Source organism: Lathyrus oleraceus, chromosome 4, assembly GCF_024323335.1.
Source record: "Lathyrus oleraceus cultivar Zhongwan6 chromosome 4, CAAS_Psat_ZW6_1.0, whole genome shotgun sequence".
NCBI classification, from domain to species: Eukaryota; Viridiplantae; Streptophyta; class Magnoliopsida; order Fabales; family Fabaceae; genus Lathyrus; species Lathyrus oleraceus.
This window is the reverse complement of record NC_066582.1, coordinates 99,523,694-99,545,179: the sequence shown is the minus strand read 5'-3', so window position 1 is coordinate 99,545,179 and position 21,486 is coordinate 99,523,694. Positions and strand designations below refer to the sequence as shown.

Genomic DNA, 21,486 nt, shown 5'->3' with positions numbered 1-21,486 from the left:
ACATAGTCTCGTACTTGGTGGACTACAAATTTATTCTTGCTTTGTTGGAGAGATGGAGATCTGAGACCCACACATTTCACTTTCCTTTCGGTGAGTGTACCGTCACACTTGAGGACGTATACATGTTGTTGGGTCTATGTATAGATGGTAAGGCCATGAATGATAGATTTAACTATGACAACTCTATCTGCAATGAATTATTGGGTGCCCTTTGTGTGATGACCAAACTGAGGGAAAGTCATCCGGTCAAGCTAGGGGACAAAGTATAAATTTAAAATATCTTAAACAATATTATGTGAGTATAATATTGTCCGAAGAATCAATCGGGTACGAAAAAATAATTAAAGCTCGATGTTATATTATGATTTTTTATTTTTAGAAAGTACTGGTAATATAGTAAATATTATGTATTTATCGTTGTTACGCAACATTAATAAGGTAAGCACATATAGTTGGGGTTCAACTGTGTTAGCCCATCTATATAGTGCAATGTGTAAAAATGCAAAAAAAAATACTGGTACTTTTTATTCATGTGCGTATTTGCTACAAGCATGGGGTTGGTCAAGAATGTTGTCACTCGCCCCGGTAAACGAGAACCCATTCATGTTCATGTTTGCAACAAAGTAAGTTTAACACTTTACCATTTGACTAATTATACTTTATATTACACTTTAACTGTAAATAGTATTTTTCAATTTTTTATGATCTAGGTGGTCAGTTAGAGGGATGAACTACAATAGGTGTCTGAAACACGCTATAGTAGTCTATCGCAATCTATTGGACCACATTGGACCAGACGATGTAATACTCCTACATAACTCTATTTTAATTTAAAAATAATTATCAAATTATTTATCATCTAATCGTGTCGTATTGTTGTATAGTTTATTTGGAGGTCATATATGGGTCTTGATCATCAAATTAACAATGATGATGTTGCAGTTTGGACAACAAAGACATCAATTATCCAGTTCACTACTGTAGAGATGCACTAGAGTGACCGAGTAAAATTGTAGTTCGGCATGCAGCAACAAATTCCAGAACCTCCGACGTGTTTGGGAGATTGGCATCAAAAAAGAATTGATGTACAATGGAATTATTCCGACTGGAGAGACTTTGCAAAAGAGATGTGTCGTCAATGAAGGAATCGACGACAACACATCTTAAACGAACCAGTCATCCATGGTGCAAGACCAACTCAACAATATATGGCATGGTTTAGGTCGGTAACAACGTAACAACTTGTGTATGAGCCACGGTATTTGATTGATCCACGCCAACTAGCTTCGTCATCATACGCCCAACAACAAGTCCCCGTCCAACACCAATGTCAAACCGCCCAAACTCAACAACCAACCTCACACCATCAACCCACCACATACACCAACAACCAAACACTCAACTTCGCAACTCATTCATGCCATCCACTCAGCAACCAAACATCCAACGGCGTAATCCATTCATGCCACTCACCCAATCATAAAACCAAGAATCAAACCCTACCCACCAACAACCATACGCTTCAACCACAACCGTCTATAGTCCAGATGATTCATATGGGTCATTTCATCGTATCCCCCCACCAATGACCACTCAAACATCACATCACCAAAACACATAATCATTGTTTAACTTTAGTACGTCCCAGGAATCATTACTTCGTTTCCAAAACAATTCAATGTCACAATTCGAGCAAATATAATGTCCACAATCCATCCAACCACATCGACCTAACTACGATGACATGGGCACCGAACTCCATTACGGAAGCACCGTTGACCAGAGTCCCTCGGATATTGGGAACAAATGATGACACATCTATCAAATACCGCTAAAACTTCCGTCGGACCTTCACACCAGCCATCAATCGACCAGGTCAGCACGCAAAGACCTCAAACACCTCAGGAAAATCGTGGGAGACCTCGAAGACAAACTAACGCACATGGATGTGGAACAGGGAGACGTTTCGATCGGACCGGTCATTAAATTTTTGTCAATCCCATGTAACATTTATTATATCATGAATAAAATTTTTTTTAACATTATATTTCATTATTTAATAAAAAATTAATACAAAGATGTATGCGCCAGATGAATTGACACATACACCACATACAAAATGCATGCGCCAGAGGCATTGGCACCTCTTCATAAGGTTTTCAATGCATGCGCCACTCAAGCTGGCGCCTCCTCCTAACGTAAAGTGGATGCGCCAGTTCATGTGACGCATCTGTTTTGAAAAGTGATTATTTTGGGGGGAAAATTGAAAAAATAGTTATTTTGAATTTATTTATTTTAAATAGTGGTTATTTAAAAAAAATCAAAATATGATATATATCTGTCAACTTTTATATTGGCATCTTTTCGATATATTCAATCATTCATCAATCATTCATCAGAAATAAGTCATGTTTTCACAATTTAAATATCAATTATGTGTTATTTTCAATGGCTTCCCATTTATTTCCAGACACTTCAATGCAAGCTATTGCATATGAAAATCAAGCAATTAATCGATCATCCTAATAAAATTACCCAATACATATCAACGTTGTTGGGGAGAGCATCGCTAAATGGCTGGTTGTTGCTGAGTGATGCAATGTATATTTCCACCTGACAATACAATCTCCCTGGAACCTTCAATTCCCACAACCTAGGAACCAACAAACATTATAAAATGTCATTCAGTATCCAAAACAACTCAAATGATAACTAAATGTTACAGTTCCTAAACAATAATACTAGAGCAAAGGTACACTTTTTTATATCAAACAGAACAAAGGTACACTCTAGTACTATAATCTAACTACTAGGATGGGTATATATTTGCCAGATTTTTGTGGAAAACTGTTCAATGTCTAATGCAGTTATTCTTGATGATTTGGTTGCATAAGAAACATGGTTTGTTTTATAAGGAATCATTGCAAAAACATATCATGATGATTGATATTATTAGCTCCAAGCTATCTTAGAACAAACAGCAATTGTTTGAGCCAACAGATCTTCTGCCACAATCGGCATCCCTCAGAAATATAACTCATTCAGAATTATTCCTTTGTCTACACTAACTGCAGTAGTTAGTGCAGCAAATGTCTTTGAAATATTACCATATAGCATACCAATTCTTCAACTGAAAAAAAGAGTATTTCAACACTCAGTGATTTATTAAAAAAAACAATTACTTACTTCGTGATGAGGGAACGTCTTAGACAGAACTCTGATAGCTTCATCATCCCACTTTTTATCTCCAAACTTTGGAACAATGATACCACCATTTGCAATGTAAAAGTTTACATATGAAGCAGCAAGCCTAGTACCAGGAAGTCTTGGCTTGGCGCAGTCATCCTGAAAAATATAGAAGTACACCATAACATCCAATAGAAGTTTATTTTGCATAGTTGCATAAATAAGTTAGCACTCAGAAGTGTAATAAACAGTAATATTCATTCTTAACCATAAGGTATCAATCTTAATACAAATTCAGTATATTATTTTTCATATAATAAGTTCTAGGATAGCCATTATTAGAATATCATAGTTTAAAATCTACTTGATTACAACAACTGAACTATTTATATTAGCTGTTTGCGTTTTTTTGTTTGTTTTGAAAACACAGATTAAAGCTTGAAATCTTCATCCAAAACCCATGTCTTAATAATATGCTGACTGCTAACTAACAGCATTCCAAAGATTGCAGTGCCCGGCATAAATTATTCAAAAGTACGTAGGCTCAAGATAAATAGAATCTAAATTCTAATTCCTGATTCCTTTTACAGAGTTAAAATTTAAATTAGTTGAAAGGAAAACAATGAGATGATGCACTGATTCTGAGTATTACATGCAGTAGATCTCTTTCTAGCAGTGTTGTCAATCGCAGATGCAGAAAAAAGTGGTTTGTTATGCTACAGTGCTATAGCACCATTATTTGACAACACTTTGTATTAAATAGTGTATCACAAAACAATAGCAGTTTGCTCAAATTCCGCTACACTATAGCAAACTGCTTTCTATTTGACAACATTGCTTTCGAGTAATTAGCTCTTCCCGATGATACATCCTATTGAAAACATAATTGGCTTGGTTGCAAATGAACTTCAATAACCTAAGTATCAAATTATGTTAGAGATGTAATCATAAGGTTACGCTATGCCTTTGAGCTTTCCATATAACCGTACACTAGAGACTCCATTAAAGAAACACCACACCCAATCCTTTAGAAAAACAACTATGCAAAATGCAATGCAGACCAACCAAAACAGAGAAAAAATCTTAGGTCTGCCTATGTAGTTTACAAATGGTACCCAATCAAATGATCTATATTTCACATCATCTTCACAACCAACAATTGAACTTTGTATTAACCAATATATAAGGCCTGGGATTTGAAAAATATAAAATCATCTGACCACAAAGAAAAGAACAGCCTCAAATATGACTTATGAAACTTCTACAACTGTTGTTCATACAACAACAAAGGTATAATACACTCCAATGGAATCATGTTTGTATTTTGAAAATTACTCATCTTTTTATTATATTTTCAATCATTTAAGAAATAAATATAACTGGAAAAGAAACAAACAAACTTGGATGTTTACCTGGAAAACCCCTGCAGCCTCTTTCTCTGTCATGTATAGTGGACCGGGGACATGGAGTTTAATGATTTCAAATTTTCTACCATTAGCATCTGTTACACTTGAAAGGAAAGAATATGCTTCTTCAGATATTTCATACTGAGGATCAGTTTTATCATCAGTCCAAGACAGCAGAACCACGCCGGGCTTCACAAAACAGCAGATGTTATCAATATGACCGTTTGTATCATCATCTCCTGTATAAAAACAGCATACTTCTTAATAACATAGGAAATATATTGAAACTAAATGCCACTTTGAACCTAAAACATGTATCGCAAATATTCTAGCTCATCTCTATGGAAATTGAAGTGTCTAATATTCCAGCTTGGGAGATTCTTTTAATGTGTGGAAATTCACACAGCTTTTCAACAATGGGCTACCATGTTTCTAACACAATGCAGATAGCTCTTTGATTTTAAAACCTGCTACTTCAGTTGGGGCAGTGTATGTATAAAGTAGTATTGTAATGAAGTATACATAAGAATCCTTTTGTCAAAAAAATAAGGATCCTACAAAAAAGTTGTAAGAACTTCATAACAAAACAAAAACACCACCAGCCTCCTGTTTCCTTTTGAAGAAAATTTGCTAATAAAAAAAATTGAGGCCAAATTCCATTTTATTAGCTCCCAAAGACTTATCAATTTTCATATTAAGAAAGATGGAGAGAAATGCATCAATTTTATCTTACTTTGTTTAATTCTAAAATGCGGAAAAATATTTACTTGATAATCAATATGAACCAATTGAGTAAGATTTTAAAACCCCTATATGTACACGGTGATTGCATAGTAAAAAATACAGAAGTTAATCTCTTGACAGAAAGTGGATTCACTAAAAGAGAACCACCAGATTTCACTAATCATACTTTGTGATAAGTACCATGAAATGGTTGTAAAACTTTATATATAGCCTTGCATTATTCCATTATTCGGTTGGTTTTATGTTGAATTACGGTCTTCTCTCATATAAAGAGTTCTTCTTATCCAAAACAAACTTATAAAATTATGATAAATGTCTACATAAATTGTTTATATGAATACCATATTAAATATCCCGTGCTAAATGCTATCAATTCATAGGAAGATTCTTAATCTAAAAGACCAGAATCAAGTTTATTACCATATAATCCACGAGGCAACCATATAACCTTCCTGACTCCAAGATAAGCCTTTAGTTCATCCTCTATTTGGCTCTTACTCATATGTGGATTCCTGTTCTTGTTCAACAGACACTCTTCTGTGGTAAGACATGTTCCTGAGAGAAGAAAAAATTACTCAAGTAAACATCAAAACATAAAAATTTCAGAAGCAATTCAGTACAGAGATTCAAGTTTAGAGCAGTAAATATGATCTGATCTCAGGGCAGATTGAAATGAAGGTAACAGGTATTACCAAAAAAAAGAAATGAAGGTAACAAATTATACCAGATTCATGAACATAACATATACAAAATAACTCTGCTTCCCAAGTACCTAATTACCCATTATCCTTGTTCAAGAATAAATCGGCACAAAAACTAATACTCCTTCCGTTCCTTTATAAGTGTCACTTTCTTGAAAAAAAAATTGTTTCTTTTTAATTGTCACTTGCGAAGTTCAAGGTAGTATTAATTACGTTTTTGTCAAAATTATCCCTAGGTAATTATTAGAGAGAAAAAAAAAGTAAAATGAGTGTAATAGATAATTAAGGGTATTATAGGTAAAAGAAAAATTATTGTTTAAAAAATAACAATAATGATTAGTTTTCTTGGTATGGGTAAAAGGTCAAAAAATGACACTTAAAAAGGAATGGAGGGAGGTGGAGTCTTAGATAGATTGTAATGTTTAATCACTAGACCGGGATAACTAGCACGCCAACAAATCACTGCATTAACTCTTACCTTCTCCATCCACATGGATGCTTCCGCCTTCAAGCACCATAGAATGCGAAAATCTAGGAATCCTCTCAACATCCAAAATCTAGCAAACATATGGTGGTAGTATCAAAATCATCAAGTGATTACAAGTTTACCACAGCTAGAAAACAAATGAAATATTTAACCACTCTTACCTTCTTAGCAACATAGGTGTCAAGACTCCAATCATTGTAACATCCATCTTCCGAACCTACACATTTTATAAAGTTCAATTAGTTTAAGAACCAACAACAAATACACTACTCAATTCAACGAATATCAATATCCTCAAATTACAAATCCTAAAAGATCTAATTATCAAAACAATTTGTACTCACCTCCCCAGCTATTAAAATTCCAATCAATCCCCGCAATCCTATGTTCCGCATCACCAGATTTCGACGTTCCGCCTTTCACAACAAACTGTTACACAAAACAAAGAAAAACTCACTCATCAACAAAAACCACAATTCCTAACGCATATTTAGAATACCAAACACATAACCAAAAATTGATCCACGAAACTCACAGTAGGTCCGATATCACGAAACCAAGAATCATTTGAACAAATCTCAATGACTCTGATATGCTCCGGTAGCTGACTCCGTGCATTCTCCCACTAAAAATCACAAATCAAACCAAACCGAACCAAATCACATAATCATTAACAAATTCTCATAGTGCAATAAACCAATAGCACGGTAAAAATCAAAATCATTAACCTACTTGAGCGGAACAAACGCAAACAGTTACTCTCTCGAATCTGGAGATCGCAGACGCGACCCTAACAAACACACGTTGAGCATGAACGGCGTTGTCACGCCAATTATCAGCGCGTTCCTATCACGCAACAACACAGAGATTAATTAGCCTACACAAAAAACATCATGAGAAGAATGCATGAGGGTATAATATAATACTTACGGGCCAACCCATCCAACACTGCGTGTGCGGTTCCCATTCAGCAGGCATGCGAAATCCGAGAGAAGAAGGTGTATCTTGGAGAAGCATCATGCAATATTATCGGTTCTGTAGTTTTACTCTGTCGTTCAGAATCGGAAAAATAAACGAAAATTATGGTGATAAATAATCAAACATGTCATATGCGTGACTTACATTAGAGAAGAAGGTGGGTGCGTGGTCACTTCGAACTCTTCCTCAGAATCGCAGTGGTAGAGAATCGAATCTCAGTTCTCCCTGTTAAATTCAACACAATCACCACGAGAGGAACTAAAATTTTAGACTTAGTGTCAATATTTTTTTAGAATAAAATAAAAATATAATTATTAGAAGACAATTATTGGATTATTTATGATTGGTTGGGATTGCTTTTCAAAGATTATGATAAGATGTGGTTTGTCTGTGGTGTTGGAAAGTAGTGGTTATTCTGTCGCATTCCGTTAAAAATATTCTTTATTTTTTTTATTCATAAAAATGGAATCTTTGGAATACAATTAAAAATAATAACAAACGGTCGAATCTCAAAAGAAGAGAATCTTATACAAAACCAATACATGAATACATAAACCAAAATATTGATAACAAAAGTTTGGTCCCATCTTTATAATTTAATATCATTTACTTATTTGAGAATTGTATAGTTTAAAAATATAATACTTGAATTACGCTCTAATCTCTACTGATAAAGGTTTGTCAAACATTTTTAAGATTTGACATTTTTAAGATTTATTGTAGAATTTAGAGATAGCTTACATATGAAGGTGAAACACTCTATGCATCAAATATTTGTGTGAATATCTAATTGTCCCTTTAATATTTAAGAAATAGCAACCACTTCTTAGACATCGTGGAAGCGGACAATTAATCCCTTATTACTCAGGAGAGTGTGATTAATATTCGCCTAACTTCTTCCACACCGTTGTGGACTAGGGACATACCATTTTCCACGTTTTCCTACTTCATACGAGTTATCCAAGAAATGGGCGACGTATTTGGGGAAGTGGAGTGTTTATTGTTGTTTTTGGTAAATCAAATCACAAGTTTTTGAAAAATTCCTAGGACATTGTGCAAAAGATTTGAAAAAATATGTTTATGCTTTGAATATCGATGTTTGAATGTCGAAAATTTGGGCATAAACTCTAACTGGAATAATGCATAATTGTTTTGAAAATAAGGAATAAACCAAGAACATAACAAAAATCGTTTAAGTAAATGCTTTGAGCTTAAAGAATTAAAATAAAGGATGCATATTCATACATCTTCTCACAAACTTTTTTCTCATTGTGACTTGGATACTTAAGTTCTATAGAGAATGCTTAATGAATTTTGTGACCCTTATTTACATGACTGGACCCGTCTTATATGTTATTACAATGTTAATTGTCGATAACAATTATTTTTGCAGAAATCGACACGTATTCCCTTACGTGAGCTTCAGCTTTCTAGTCCGCTTCCATGTGTCTTCAATATTTAAACTATTTTGAACTGCTCTTGCTGTTTCAAATCGCCTTTTAAATCTCCTAACTGCTTCTTGTCAAAAGTTTCCCTGTGGAACCTTGGAGCATGGCGTTGAAATGATTTAGCTACTTGTATTTAGTATGTGAATTTATCTCATTTCTACTTCTATCAAACAATGGTAAATTGCCATAAACCTTTTTGAGATTTTGAACATGTTTTGAAGAGAGAGTGGTCATAATCTTGTTGACCTGTTCTCGAGATTCTTCCAAACCATCCTAGGTTATCTAAACTTTGAACTCAAAATAGACTAAGTTCCAAAACATCTGATAAGAGAGTCAAATTGACCCCTCCAATCGAAGTTATCAAAATTTCGAAACTACAGATAGGTTATTTTATACTTAGCAGTCTCATACCTTTATATCACACATTTATTGTCGAAATACTACACCAAAATTCTCAGGCTAACAGATGCCCCCCCAAAAATGTCAATTTCGATCATATGCACAAGATGGAAGAAAAATGGCATTTTTAGTCACTACTTGACAATGTTCAAGATGGTATGCATACATCATAGTCATCATGACCATTTTACCAAACAGTCACGTCAATGAATTGTGCATGCACTTAGCCATCATGACTCTGATTTCTTAGGCCATCCTGGGCCACAAGATTAAATAACAATAAATAAATTATTTCATTGATTTTAAATCAAAAAAATCAAGCGTCGTTTGTATAGACTTGACAGAGACACTGAAACATTTTCTTCATATATATACAACTTCATTCTCTCATTTTTCCTTTTTCAAAACTTCTTCTTCGGAACCCTAAAAATCTTCAAATCCTGTAAACTTTCATTTTCGTTCCTCCGACAAACTTCAGAAACAATGGCTTCTTCTCCTGCTTCAACTAAACAACTTCCAATCACGTTTGGTTCTGAAGTCACTACTCATACTCTTCCTGGTGATTGTACCTATATCCTTGAACCACTAATGGAGGGGGGAAAAGCCATCATATGGGCCTTCCATATACTACTCCCTTTCTCTATCTCAGGTATTGTTCATGAATTCTTGGATCCATTTCCCGAATCTTCTAAAAAACCTGAATAGCTAAAGAAGTTTTTTCCATGTTATCATCACTACAAACCCTGGGCGTTTGATGACAAAGTATATGAGTTAGGGTTCATGAGTTCACCCCAACTTGTTTTCCAATGCTTTCCCACTATTAAAAATGGGGCTTACATTAATTGGTTACATAAAGTAGAAAATAAAAAGCAACAATTCTAGAAAGACCAGGTGTTTACCGTCGAAATTGGTAAAGCGCTAGTCTTCCAAATTCAAAAATACGTTGGTTACTCACATGATCGACTAGACTGATCCTATGACATGTGCTTTTATTAATTTAGGTTTTGTAAATGATGAACATTTCAACAATGCTCTTGGTTTGAAAATAACATTCAAAGTTTAAGAGTAAATGTAGAAATATAAAGAGACAGTGTAAAGAAGGCTTCAAAGTAAAATTGCAATGAAGATAAATGGCGAAAATGTAAATGATTTCATAAAAATGTAAATGTAAAAGTATGGTGATCACATGTACATTCTCTCAACAACTTGTTTCTCAATACACACTGAATCTTAAACACTAAGACTCCTATTTATACTAATTTGAAATAATTGTAACAAACGGTATCTTCTCCAAAAGATGACATGTTTTCGTTTGCATGCACTTCTCTATCCATAGCTTTCCACATGTTCTTCCAAAGAAACAGATAAGGCCAAAAAACAATTATGAGCCTTATTTGAATTTACGCTCCGTCGAACACAACTCCAACGAAATGCCTCTATCGAATTGCAGTTTGAACCTAAAAATATTTCTAAGTCCCAAACCGACATTTCCCTCTACTCAAGGGGGTTTCTTCGACTAAAAACTCTTTCTATCGAAAGAATCATATTCATGTATTCTTTTTAGAATATTTCCTTTAACTTTTCTAGTTCATCTCAAACATTTCCTTAGCGTCGAAATTCCAGCTAACAAATTGCCCCCCAAAAATGTCATTTTCGACTAAATGAAGAAAAAGGTATTTTTTAAGAACGTTTCGATACAACAACATTTTTTACTTCTATGACGCCATGGTCATCATGATCACCTTTTATCAAACATCTCATCAAGACATGCGCAAAATCCACTTTAGTCATCACACTCCTATTTCCTAGGAGATCGTGGGTCACGCCAACTACCATCGTCCACTAAATCATCTTCTAATCAAACATATGTCTTATGATCATCATCATCCATTAATGCTTGAAGTGAAACGTTCCCTCTTTACTCCACTATAAATAACCTTTTTCACCTTCGTTTACACTTTTTCACTCTTCTGAATTTCTCACACTCTCAAACAAGAAAAACTCTTCATTTCTCTCATTTCAAACCCATATTTTATTCAACAAATCTCCATCAATGGCGTCAACAACAACAAAAAGCTCAAAAGACTCCAAGAAATAATCAACCCTTGCTCCAGTTCATATAATTCTTAGTCCAACGATAGTGGGAAATCAGTAATACATCACAGAACCTCCTCTTGAAGAGGAGAAATGTCGTATTTATCAATCCTATGTATTAATCCCCATCTTTATCTCTGGTATGAAACATGCAATTCTAGGTCCTTTACCAGATGTAAATTTTAATCCTGCAAAACTTAAGGAATTTTTCCCAACATATCATCGTAACAAACTCATAGACTGTAGGAAGAAGCCTAGGGATAATATTGAGGTTACTACTGCTAAGCCAAATTCCCCAACTGATAACCAGGTCAAGTCTTCGACTAAGCCTATAGAGAATCCCATAAACTTAGACTATATGAATAATCTTAGGGTATTCTGCTCTTGCCCTTTGTTAAAAGATCCCAAATATTACCTAGCCTGGCTAGCCAAAGTTCTGACGCTACCAAAGAATTGAAGGCACCTTCGAATGGTAATATTGTTGCTCTCTCTCTAGAAGAATTAGAAGCATTGAAATGGAGTAAGCCATCAGAATACCTGAAGGTAACCATAAGCGCCAGAGGTAGTTCGAACGAAAAATACTTTAGCTCCTCAACTGCGTTTGGTGGCCGCTCTGTGAACGAGTTTGCTAATGATCTGCTCAAAAAGATCAAAGAGAAGGCTTTCGAAGTTGATCTGCTTTAAGTCTTAGAGAATGATTCTTCTGCCTATTTTGGGATCAAGGACCTTCTAAAGCGAGTAGACATCCTAACCACCTCTCTAGAAGTCACATACGTCATCATGGAATTTGGGCTATTAATTGATCAAATCATTGCAGACCTCTATCGCATCAAGAATGCTTTGACTAAAATTCAGAACAAAACAAAAACACAAGCAACTGAATGAGAGGTTGTTACTGAATCCACCACCAGAGTTGCTAAATTGGAAAAAGGTTTTGAACAAGATAAGAAGGAAGTCAAAACCTACGATATCAACATCTCCGCCTGGAAACAACAGATCAAGGACCTGCAAACCAACATAAAAAGGCCAAAGAGCGTAAAGAGGAGATTCTAAAGGTTGGTCGCGAGGATCTTAACAAGGAAATCCAGGTGGGGATGCATCACGTCGAATGGGCCCAAACTCTGGTGAAAGAGATTAGCACCCTGGCCTCCAACAAGTATGTGTTCGAACGTCACTTAGGGCTTTCAAAGTCGAGGTATGAGCGCATGAAGGTTTCTCTTCCCTTCTAGTTATCTTGTTGTAATTATTTGAACTTTTTACTTTGACTGTTGAATTTATGATGTAGTGACTCTAGCCATTTTTGGCATTATGTAATGACAAAAGCCAAAAAGAACTAACATTCATTTAAACCATTTTTAGGCCCTTGTGCCTTTCAAACTTAAATTTTTGTTAAAAGCAATGCATCCACTTTGAAATTGTTACCACGAACTATGAGATTTTGATCCCTCATTTTTATGTTGGCACGTAGGCACAAGTCTGAAGATCTTGTCAAATACAAAAATATAATTAATGAATTCTTTTCTCATCCCCCATTCTATTTATTTGCAAACATCATTTTGTACAAAAACACATATGCACACAAAAAAGGGCTCCCTAGGAGTACCTAGGACACTTTGGGTGTTAACACCTTCCCTCTGTGTAACCAACCCCCTTATTTGTAATCTCTGGCATTTTATTAGTTTTGATTTGAAAACTTTTTATCTTTTGGGTTTTGTTCGTACTTTTCCCTTGGAAATAATAAAAGTGCGATGGCGACTCTTGTTTTATTTATGTCTAGCTTATCCATAGCCTGATGATCATGAATTTACCGCTACAGTTGGCAGATGTTGTTCTCTGAGTATGATATTGAGTACCGATCTCAGAAAGCAATCAAAGGTAGTTGTAGCGGCAAATTCATGATCATCAAGCTATGGATAAGCAAGACATCAAATAACAAGAGTAGCCATCGCGCTTTTATTGTTTCCAAGGGAAAAGGGAAAAGTACGAACAAAACCCACAAATAAGAAGTTTTCAAATCAAAACTAATAAAATGCCAGAGATTACAGGTAAGGGGGTTGGTTACACAGAGGGAAGGTGTTAGCATCCAAAGTGTCCTAGGTACTCCTAGGGAGCCATTTCTTGTGTGCATATATATTTTGTATAAAGTGATATTTACAAACAAATAGAATGGGGGGATGAGAAAATAATTCATTAATTATATTTTTGTGTTTGACAAGACCTTCAGACTTGTGCCTACGTACCAACATAAAAATGAGGGATCAAAACCTCGTAGTTCGTGATACAAATTTCAAAGTGGATGCATTGCTTTTAATCAAAAATTAAGTTTGAAAGGCATGAGGGCCTAGAAAATGGTTTGAATGAGTTAGTTCTTAGGATCAGACAATAGTTGGCACGAGGGTCTCTATTTATAGCAAGTTGGTTGATGGTGGTTGGCCAGATGAATTCATCTAATCAAAACTAGGTCTCCCTAGACCCTATCTCCTACAATTTTCATGATATGAAAATAATTCCAAGAGAAAAGTTATTCTAAATGACATTTCAAACAACTTTCATGTTTAGGTCTAGAGCTAATTTTGCTTGGAAAGTCATTTTCTATGTTGAAACATTATAGGTCATTTTGTTTAAACCCTAATTTGAAAGTCAATTTCCCAAGGCGATAACTTGCTCATTTTTTATGAGATGAAATATTTCAAAGTTGCACAATCAAATTCAAGATGTCTACTCCAACTTTGATGTTTTGAGTGAGATCTAAATCAACTTTTATGAGCATGTGATATGAGGATACATTATAGGTCATTTTGGACCAATACCATTGAACAAGTGATTTTCCTCAACTTCAAAAATGCATAACTCACTCATTCTAAATCCAAATGATGTAAAATTTGTGACTATTTTGAAGGTCTTTGAAAGATCTACAACTTTGATGAAGACACCTTTCTCATTTGGAGCTCACATAAAAAGTTAAGCAAGGTGGAATAATTAAATATGAGGCTTGACACTTAGAAATTTTTTCAACATGTTGAAATTTCCAAACTTCCACCTCAAAATTCACCATGATACAAGTTCCAAATGGAAAATTGTTCAACATAAGAGTTGTTCCTCTTGATCTAAGCTTTCCAAAGAGTCGTAATTCATTCATTTTGGACTAAGTTTGATGGGTCTGCGCATGGTGTAAACAGGCATGTATCAGTTGGCAAGATTCAAGCTTCAAATGATCAAATAACTTTGCCTTGCAACTCAAGCTTCATGCAGACCTCATTTTAGTTGATTATGGACTTAATTGGATTGCTTCATGAGCATGCACACGCCCATGCAAGCATGTGCATTGCATTTCCAAATTTGGACAAATTTTCAAGTGTGCAAATAACACTTCATTTTGCTATAAATAGAGACCCTCTGTGCTTATTTCAAAGGACCCTTACGCGCCATCTTATCCTCCACACTCCAAACCCTCACATTTGAAAGGAAAACCTGAGAATTTTCATTTTGGAAATTGAGTTTGAATCTCACTGTTTGGAGATTCAAAAACTCCAGGATCCAAAGCTTTGCATTGTTCTTAAGCCACTTCCACAAGCTCCATAAGCAAGATCAAGCACGAATTGAAGCAAGAGAGATCCATTTCTGCACAGCATTGAAGGTAATTTTCCAGATTTTTCTTCTCTTCAATTCTCCCTTAATACTCAGCAATTCTCTTGGATCCTTGGTTGTCTGAAGTCCTACCAATGTAGACAAGAAGATTGAGTTGCTTTGAGGTCAAATCGAAGCAACTCAGTTGACACACCTCAAAATTCAACTCCACATATCTCTCTATATATTTGGAGTTAGTTAAAATTAAGGTAATATCCATGATCTACGCCATTTTATCTTTCAGATCATGTCCTCCTTTTTCATTTATGATGTGGTGATGAATGGACTAGTTCGGCCAAGGTCGCCTGAGAAGACGACCGACACTTTGCTCCGGCAATGATGTGGCACGGTCCAGAGCCATTAGATGGATTCAAAATGCTTTAATCACGAGCGTACATGTTGATTACCAAGCGTGTGGATGTTTGAATCAGGCGCATCATGGAACGCGTGTGCTCAACCACTTGATCTGCCACTGTAGCGATAAATTCATGATCATCAAGTTATGGATAAGCAAGACATCAAATAACAAGAGTCGCCACCGCACTTTTGTTTTTTCCAAGAGAAAAGGGAAAAGTACGAACAAAATCCAAAAAATAAGAAGTTTTAAAATTAAAACTAATGAAATGCCAGAGATTACAGGTAAGGGGGTTGGTTACACATAGGAAAGGTGTTAGCACCCAAAGTGTCTTAGGTACTCCTAGGGAGCCCTTTCTTGTGTGCATGTGTATTTTGTACAAATGATGTTTGCAATTAAGTAGAATGGGGGGATGAGAAAAGAATTCATTAATTATATTTTTGTGTTTTACAAGACCTTCGAGCTTGTGCCTACGTACCAACATAAAAATGAGGGATCAAAACCTCGTAGTTCGTGATACAAATTTCAAAGTGCATGTTTTTATTTTAACAAAAATTAGGTTTGAAAGGCACAAAGGCCTAAAAAATGGTTTGAATGAGTTAGTTCTTTTTGGATTTTGAAGTCTTTAAGTCAAGTATAGTTAAATTTATTTACATGTTTATTTAAGAAAAGAAGTTTAAAATGCAATGGCATAAGGCCAAAGTTTCTAGTTTGCAAAATGGTCTAAGTTTAGAAAAAAACAAGTACAAACAAAGAAGTTTTTAAAAGGAGGGAGAGATTTTGAAATTAAAGAAGTGGGGAGGAGATGAAGAGACTAATCCTAAACATAAATTTAAAAGTTAAGAGTTGAAAAGATCTGACCAATGGGCTGCAATCCAATAGACAAGAATGTCATATAGAAACCCAAATTCCCTTGGACATTAGAATCATGCAACAAACAATGCACACAACATTAACTTGAAGAGAAAGGCATCAAATAAAGATAGCCACATCCAAGCTTAGTAACTCCATGATATTCTTCAAATTTGCCCATGTAGCAGATGAATTCCACAATACCATAAGTCACAGGTTCAAAATAACAGCTTCACAAGGATCATGTTGCAGATAAACTCAAATGGATCTTCAATGAGGTATCAGATGAAGTTTCAGATTACAAGCACTTGGTTACATGAAAGTTGGCATTGGCCAAGTCCTTTGCATAGGGAGTGTTATCTAAATTCTAAGTCCAATTGTCTCATACCAAACCAACAGTCCACACAAGATGTTTTTTATGGTTTTGGTTTTTATTTGTAAACTAATGGTCAAAGACCACACAAACAAGCACAATATACAAAAGCAAAATATATCACAAAATATGGTCCAAATGGACAAAGTGAAAATGACATTAACATAAACAATTAGAATGGTATGAACAATGGCAAATGAATAAGGCTTAAAAATAAAGTGCATTAAAGTAAATGACTTGAAATTAAATGTTAGTTGTTAATGAGTTAAAAGTTAGTATTGCTTTTTCTTTTTACTTTAAGTCATTCTTTGGAGAACACTAAACCCACTTATCACAAGCATGGATCCTTGAACCAAGACATCTTCCAAAGGAAGGAAAAAAGGCCAAGTTTCCATACAATACCATGAAAGAGGGGAGACTTACAATCTCACTAACTAGAATGTTATACCTTTTGTATAAAAAAATTAGCGCTATGTTAAGCAATCGTAATTTGACTTATATAGAAGTCACAACTATTTGAGGCGGGGCAATAGAATCTTGGTGTTAATGCATGTTAGAGACATGGTATAATGGACTATGCTCATGAAACATACCACATACAAAAAGAATATACAAAAGTGGTGGCCTAATCTCATCCATACTTATGTTGATTTTGTAATCAACTAGCCTTAGGATGTAGAGATATCATAGGTCCATGATATGAATGCATAAAGAAGGGGGGGTGAGATGAAGAGGGAGGGGAATGGATCAAAACTCAAATTGGACAAAGGAGGACTTTTACCAAATTAATATCATTCATTCATTTTGGGAGATGGAATGTACATTCCATCAATCCCCTAAATCCAATGATCTTAACTTAACAAAGTCAAATCAACCTTGACCAAGGCCCAACAACACAAGTCAAACTTATACAAACAATCAAAATGGCTCAACACAATTATTTGGCATTTATTCAATTTAAAAAATACTAAAAAAAATAATGCATTAAATTAAATATGGTTTGTCAAATTCCTAAAACCTCATCAAAACACCAAAGAAATGGCCATGAGATTTATCATAGGTCAAACAAGGTCAAAGGACCTTGGAGAAAAAATTTCAGAATTTTTAGACACTTAAAAGTATTTTTAAACAATTAAAAATAATCACAAAATCAATTAAATGATGAAAAATATTAATAATGATCCAAAAAATAATTTTAATTCAAAATATGAAAGAGGATTTTATTTTAAAAAATTTGGTGAAACTCTCATATTTTTTGGATCAATATTAAAATTAATATGAATTAATGAAAATCAAAGGAATAAAATGAAAATCAGAAAATACAAAAAAAATGTGGACCACTTGATCTCCCTCATTAATTGAGGTGGCAGATCAAGTGGTCACAAGCGCGCTTTCCACCATAGTCACTAGTCAACGCGTAACACAAGTGGTATTCACAAGCAACGCACGAGATTAAAACAATTTGAAAAGGATCAATGGCTCTGAACCATGCCAACACATCACCGACGTTAAACCTCCGGTCACCTTCTCAGGCAAACCTCGCATGACTGGTTCAGCCATCACCATCATATAAATGAAAAAGAAGGACATGATCTGAAAGAAAAAATGGCATAGAGCACAAATCTGACCTCAATTTTAACTAACTCCAAATATATAGAAAGATATGGGGAGTTGAATTTTGAGGTGTGTCAACTAAGTTGCTTCGATTTGACCTCAAAGCAACTCAATCTTCTTGCCTACATTGGTAGGACTTCAGACAACTAAAGATCCAAGAGAATTAATGAGAATTGAGTGAGAATCGAAGAGAAGAAAATATCTGGAAAATACCTTCAATGTTGTGCAGAACTTGCTCTTCCTTGCTTCAATTCTTATTTGATCTTGCTCCAATGACTTGCAGAAGTGGATTAGGAATGGAAAGAAGCTTTGGATCCTAGAGTTTTTGAATCTCCAAACAGTGAGATTCAGACTCAATTTTCAAGTGAAAATTATCAGGTTTTCCTTTGAATTGTGAGGGTTTGAAGAGAAGGGGCAAAGCTGGCGCGCAAGGATCCTTTGAAATGAGCACATAGGGTCTCTATTTATAGCATTTGGAAGTGTTATTTGCACACTTGAATTTTCTTCCAAATTTGGCAATGTCATGCACAAGCTTGCATGGGCGTGTACAAGCCCACAAAGCGATTCAATTAGGTCCAAATGCATCTTAAATAAGGTCGGAATGAAGCTTGAATGGCAAGATAATGTTATGTGATCATTTGAACTTTGATTTCCACCAATGATGCAGGCTTGTTAAAACCATGTGCAGCGCTAGAAAACTTGGTCCAAAATGAATGAATTAGGAATCTTTGGAAAGCTTAGATCAAGAGGAACAACTCTTATGTTGGACATGTTTCCATTTGGAACTTGGATCAAGGTGAATTTTGAGGTGGAAGTTTGGAAATTTCAACATGTTGAAAATTTTTCTAAGTGTCAAGCCATATACCTCAATGTTCCATCTTACTAAACTTTTTATGTGAGCTCCAAATGAGAAATGTGTATTCATCAAAATTGTATCTCTCTCAAAGACCTTAAAAATGGTCACCAATTTGACTTCATTTGGATTTAGAATGAGAGAGTTATGCATTTTTGAAGTTGAGGAAAATCACTTGTTCAATGGTATTGGTCCAAAATAACCTATAATGTAACGTCATATCACATACTCATAAAAGTTGAATTAGCTCTTACTACAAACATCAAAGTTGAAGTAGACATCTTAAATTTAACTGTGCAACTTGGAAATATTTCATCTCATAAAAATTGAGCAAGTTATGGCCTTGGGAAGTTGACTTTCAAATTAGGGTTTAGACAAAATGACCTATAATGTTGCAACATAGAAAATGATTTTCCATGCAAAAATAGCTCTAGGTATCAACATGAAAGTTGTTTGGAATGTCATTTAGAGTAACGTTTCTCTTAGAATAATTTGCATATGGTGAAAATTATAGGAGATAGGGTCTAGGGAGACCCAATTTTGATTAGATGAATTTATCTGGCCAACCACCATCAACCAACTTGCTTACTTGCAATTATCTTGACTTTTTAGGCTCATGGTAGATCACATATGCATAATATGATGGATTTTGGAGTTCCCTTTGAGAAATTTGATCAATTGGTGAGGAAGCTTGTTGAAGAAGTTACTCAGGATACCCAGACAAACTAAGGCTTCCAAGGAAAATCAACTTCAAACTCTTGAAGAAAACTTGATCAACATAACATGTAGAGATCATGGGGACCCATATATGATGCTTAGAGACTTTGTGGATCAATCCTTGGTTGTGCTCTTAAACATGAGGGTCTTAAACATGAGGGTCTTAAACCCTAGATATGAACTTGATAGACCAGTGGGGACCATGCCCTACCTACAAAAGAGTTAGGAAAATACAAAGACATATTTTTGGTATTTTGGTTAGTAAAATGACAAATATACAAGTATGATACAATCACATGGTGCTTGGTGATCTCTCCCAAAACAAACCCAATGAAATAGGGGTAAGGAGGATGTCAAGGTATGATCCCAATGATAATGCATATGATGAGATTGCATGAGGGATCTTAGGGTCAAAATTGGGGTCTTACAGCTGCCGCTATTTAAGAATATTCTAACTGAGGAGGTGAAGGTTAAAATATTCGTAATGACTCAGTAGAATGGGCTTAAATAACAACGTATAGAAACAAATTTTGGTCCCTAAGAGACCTCGTGATGCGTATGATATGAATGTAAAAGCAAATTCTCTGTGGGGAAATGTTGCCACAAAGGAAAATAAATTAGAGAGACTGAATATCCGCAGAAGTATAATGCATTCCGTAAGGAAAACTTACTGGGGAGACAGAGACTCTGGGGGATAAAAAGGGTTATGTGTAGGCCAGGCTATGACTTAAAAACTACTGGGGGACTAGAGGAACTCCATAAAAAATGGAAAGACTCATCTGGGAGGACAAAAACATCTGCAGGGGAAACAAGTAGATCAGGATAAAACCGGCATACTTGGATCATGCAGGAAAAGTGATTTCACTAAGGAAATACGCACTCAACTCAACTGGGGAAGAAATAAATTTCAACACAGGAGGAGCAGAAATCTAGTATCCCCTACCTGTTACTGGGTAAGGAGATAATAAAATCTGACAGAGAGTTCATCCGTCACCGGTTAGGATGAACATATCAAGGATGACTCACTGGGAAACGCTAGGAAGGAAGATTCATTACCGGTTACTGGGTAGGAATAACCTTGCTGGGGAGAACTACAGAAATAGGATTTACAACTACCAGTTACTGGGCTGAAGACCAAAGATGAGAATATCCGTCAGCGGTTAAAGTGAACATATCAAGGAAAAACTCAAAGGAAAGAAAATCCGTCATCGGTTAATATGAACATATCAAGGATATACTTACCTGGGGATGTTAAGGAGGATATCCGTCATCGGTTAGGATGAACATATCAAGGATATACTCACTGAACAAAAAGTAGGAATTACATCTATCGAATGCTGGATAGAATACGATCAAGGAGAAAATCCGTCATTGGTTAGGATGAACATATCAAGGATAGACTCTGTGAGGAAGGAATAGGAATTACATCTATCAGTTACTAGATAGAATACCACAAGAGAGAGTACCTGTCACCGGTTAGGATGAACATATCAAGGATAAACTCTGCAAAGGGGAATGAAAAGCAGGATTTACAACTACCGTGTTACTGGGTAGAAGACCGCAAAGAGAAGGAACCTGTCATCGGTTAGGATGAATATATCAAGGATTAACTCTCTGGGGAATGAAAATAGGGATTATAACTACCCTTCTTA

At 35.2% G+C, this 21,486-nt stretch overlaps 1 protein-coding gene across 2 annotated transcripts; it reads right to left on the bottom strand.

Annotated features, from left to right (window-relative positions):
- Positions 1-2,370: 2,370 nt before the first annotated feature.
- Positions 2,371-7,832, bottom strand: LOC127073685 (agmatine deiminase). Of its 2 annotated transcripts, none has more exons than XM_051014866.1 (11): positions 7,647-7,832; positions 7,455-7,572; positions 7,257-7,370; positions 7,060-7,149; positions 6,869-6,953; positions 6,686-6,741; positions 6,516-6,594; positions 5,757-5,891; positions 4,599-4,831; positions 3,187-3,345; positions 2,371-2,653 (listed from the first exon to the last, which is right to left on the bottom strand). In XM_051014866.1, exons 2-11 carry the CDS (start codon positions 7,542-7,544, stop codon positions 2,570-2,572), a joined length of 1,125 nt encoding a protein of 374 aa, XP_050870823.1. In that variant the 5' UTR covers positions 7,545-7,572; positions 7,647-7,832; the 3' UTR covers positions 2,371-2,569. The 2 variants fall into 2 exon arrangements, with proteins under 2 accessions (XP_050870823.1, XP_050870822.1); XM_051014865.1 differs by having other exon boundaries at positions 7,455-7,559; positions 7,647-7,827.
- Positions 7,833-21,486: the final 13,654 nt, after the last annotated feature.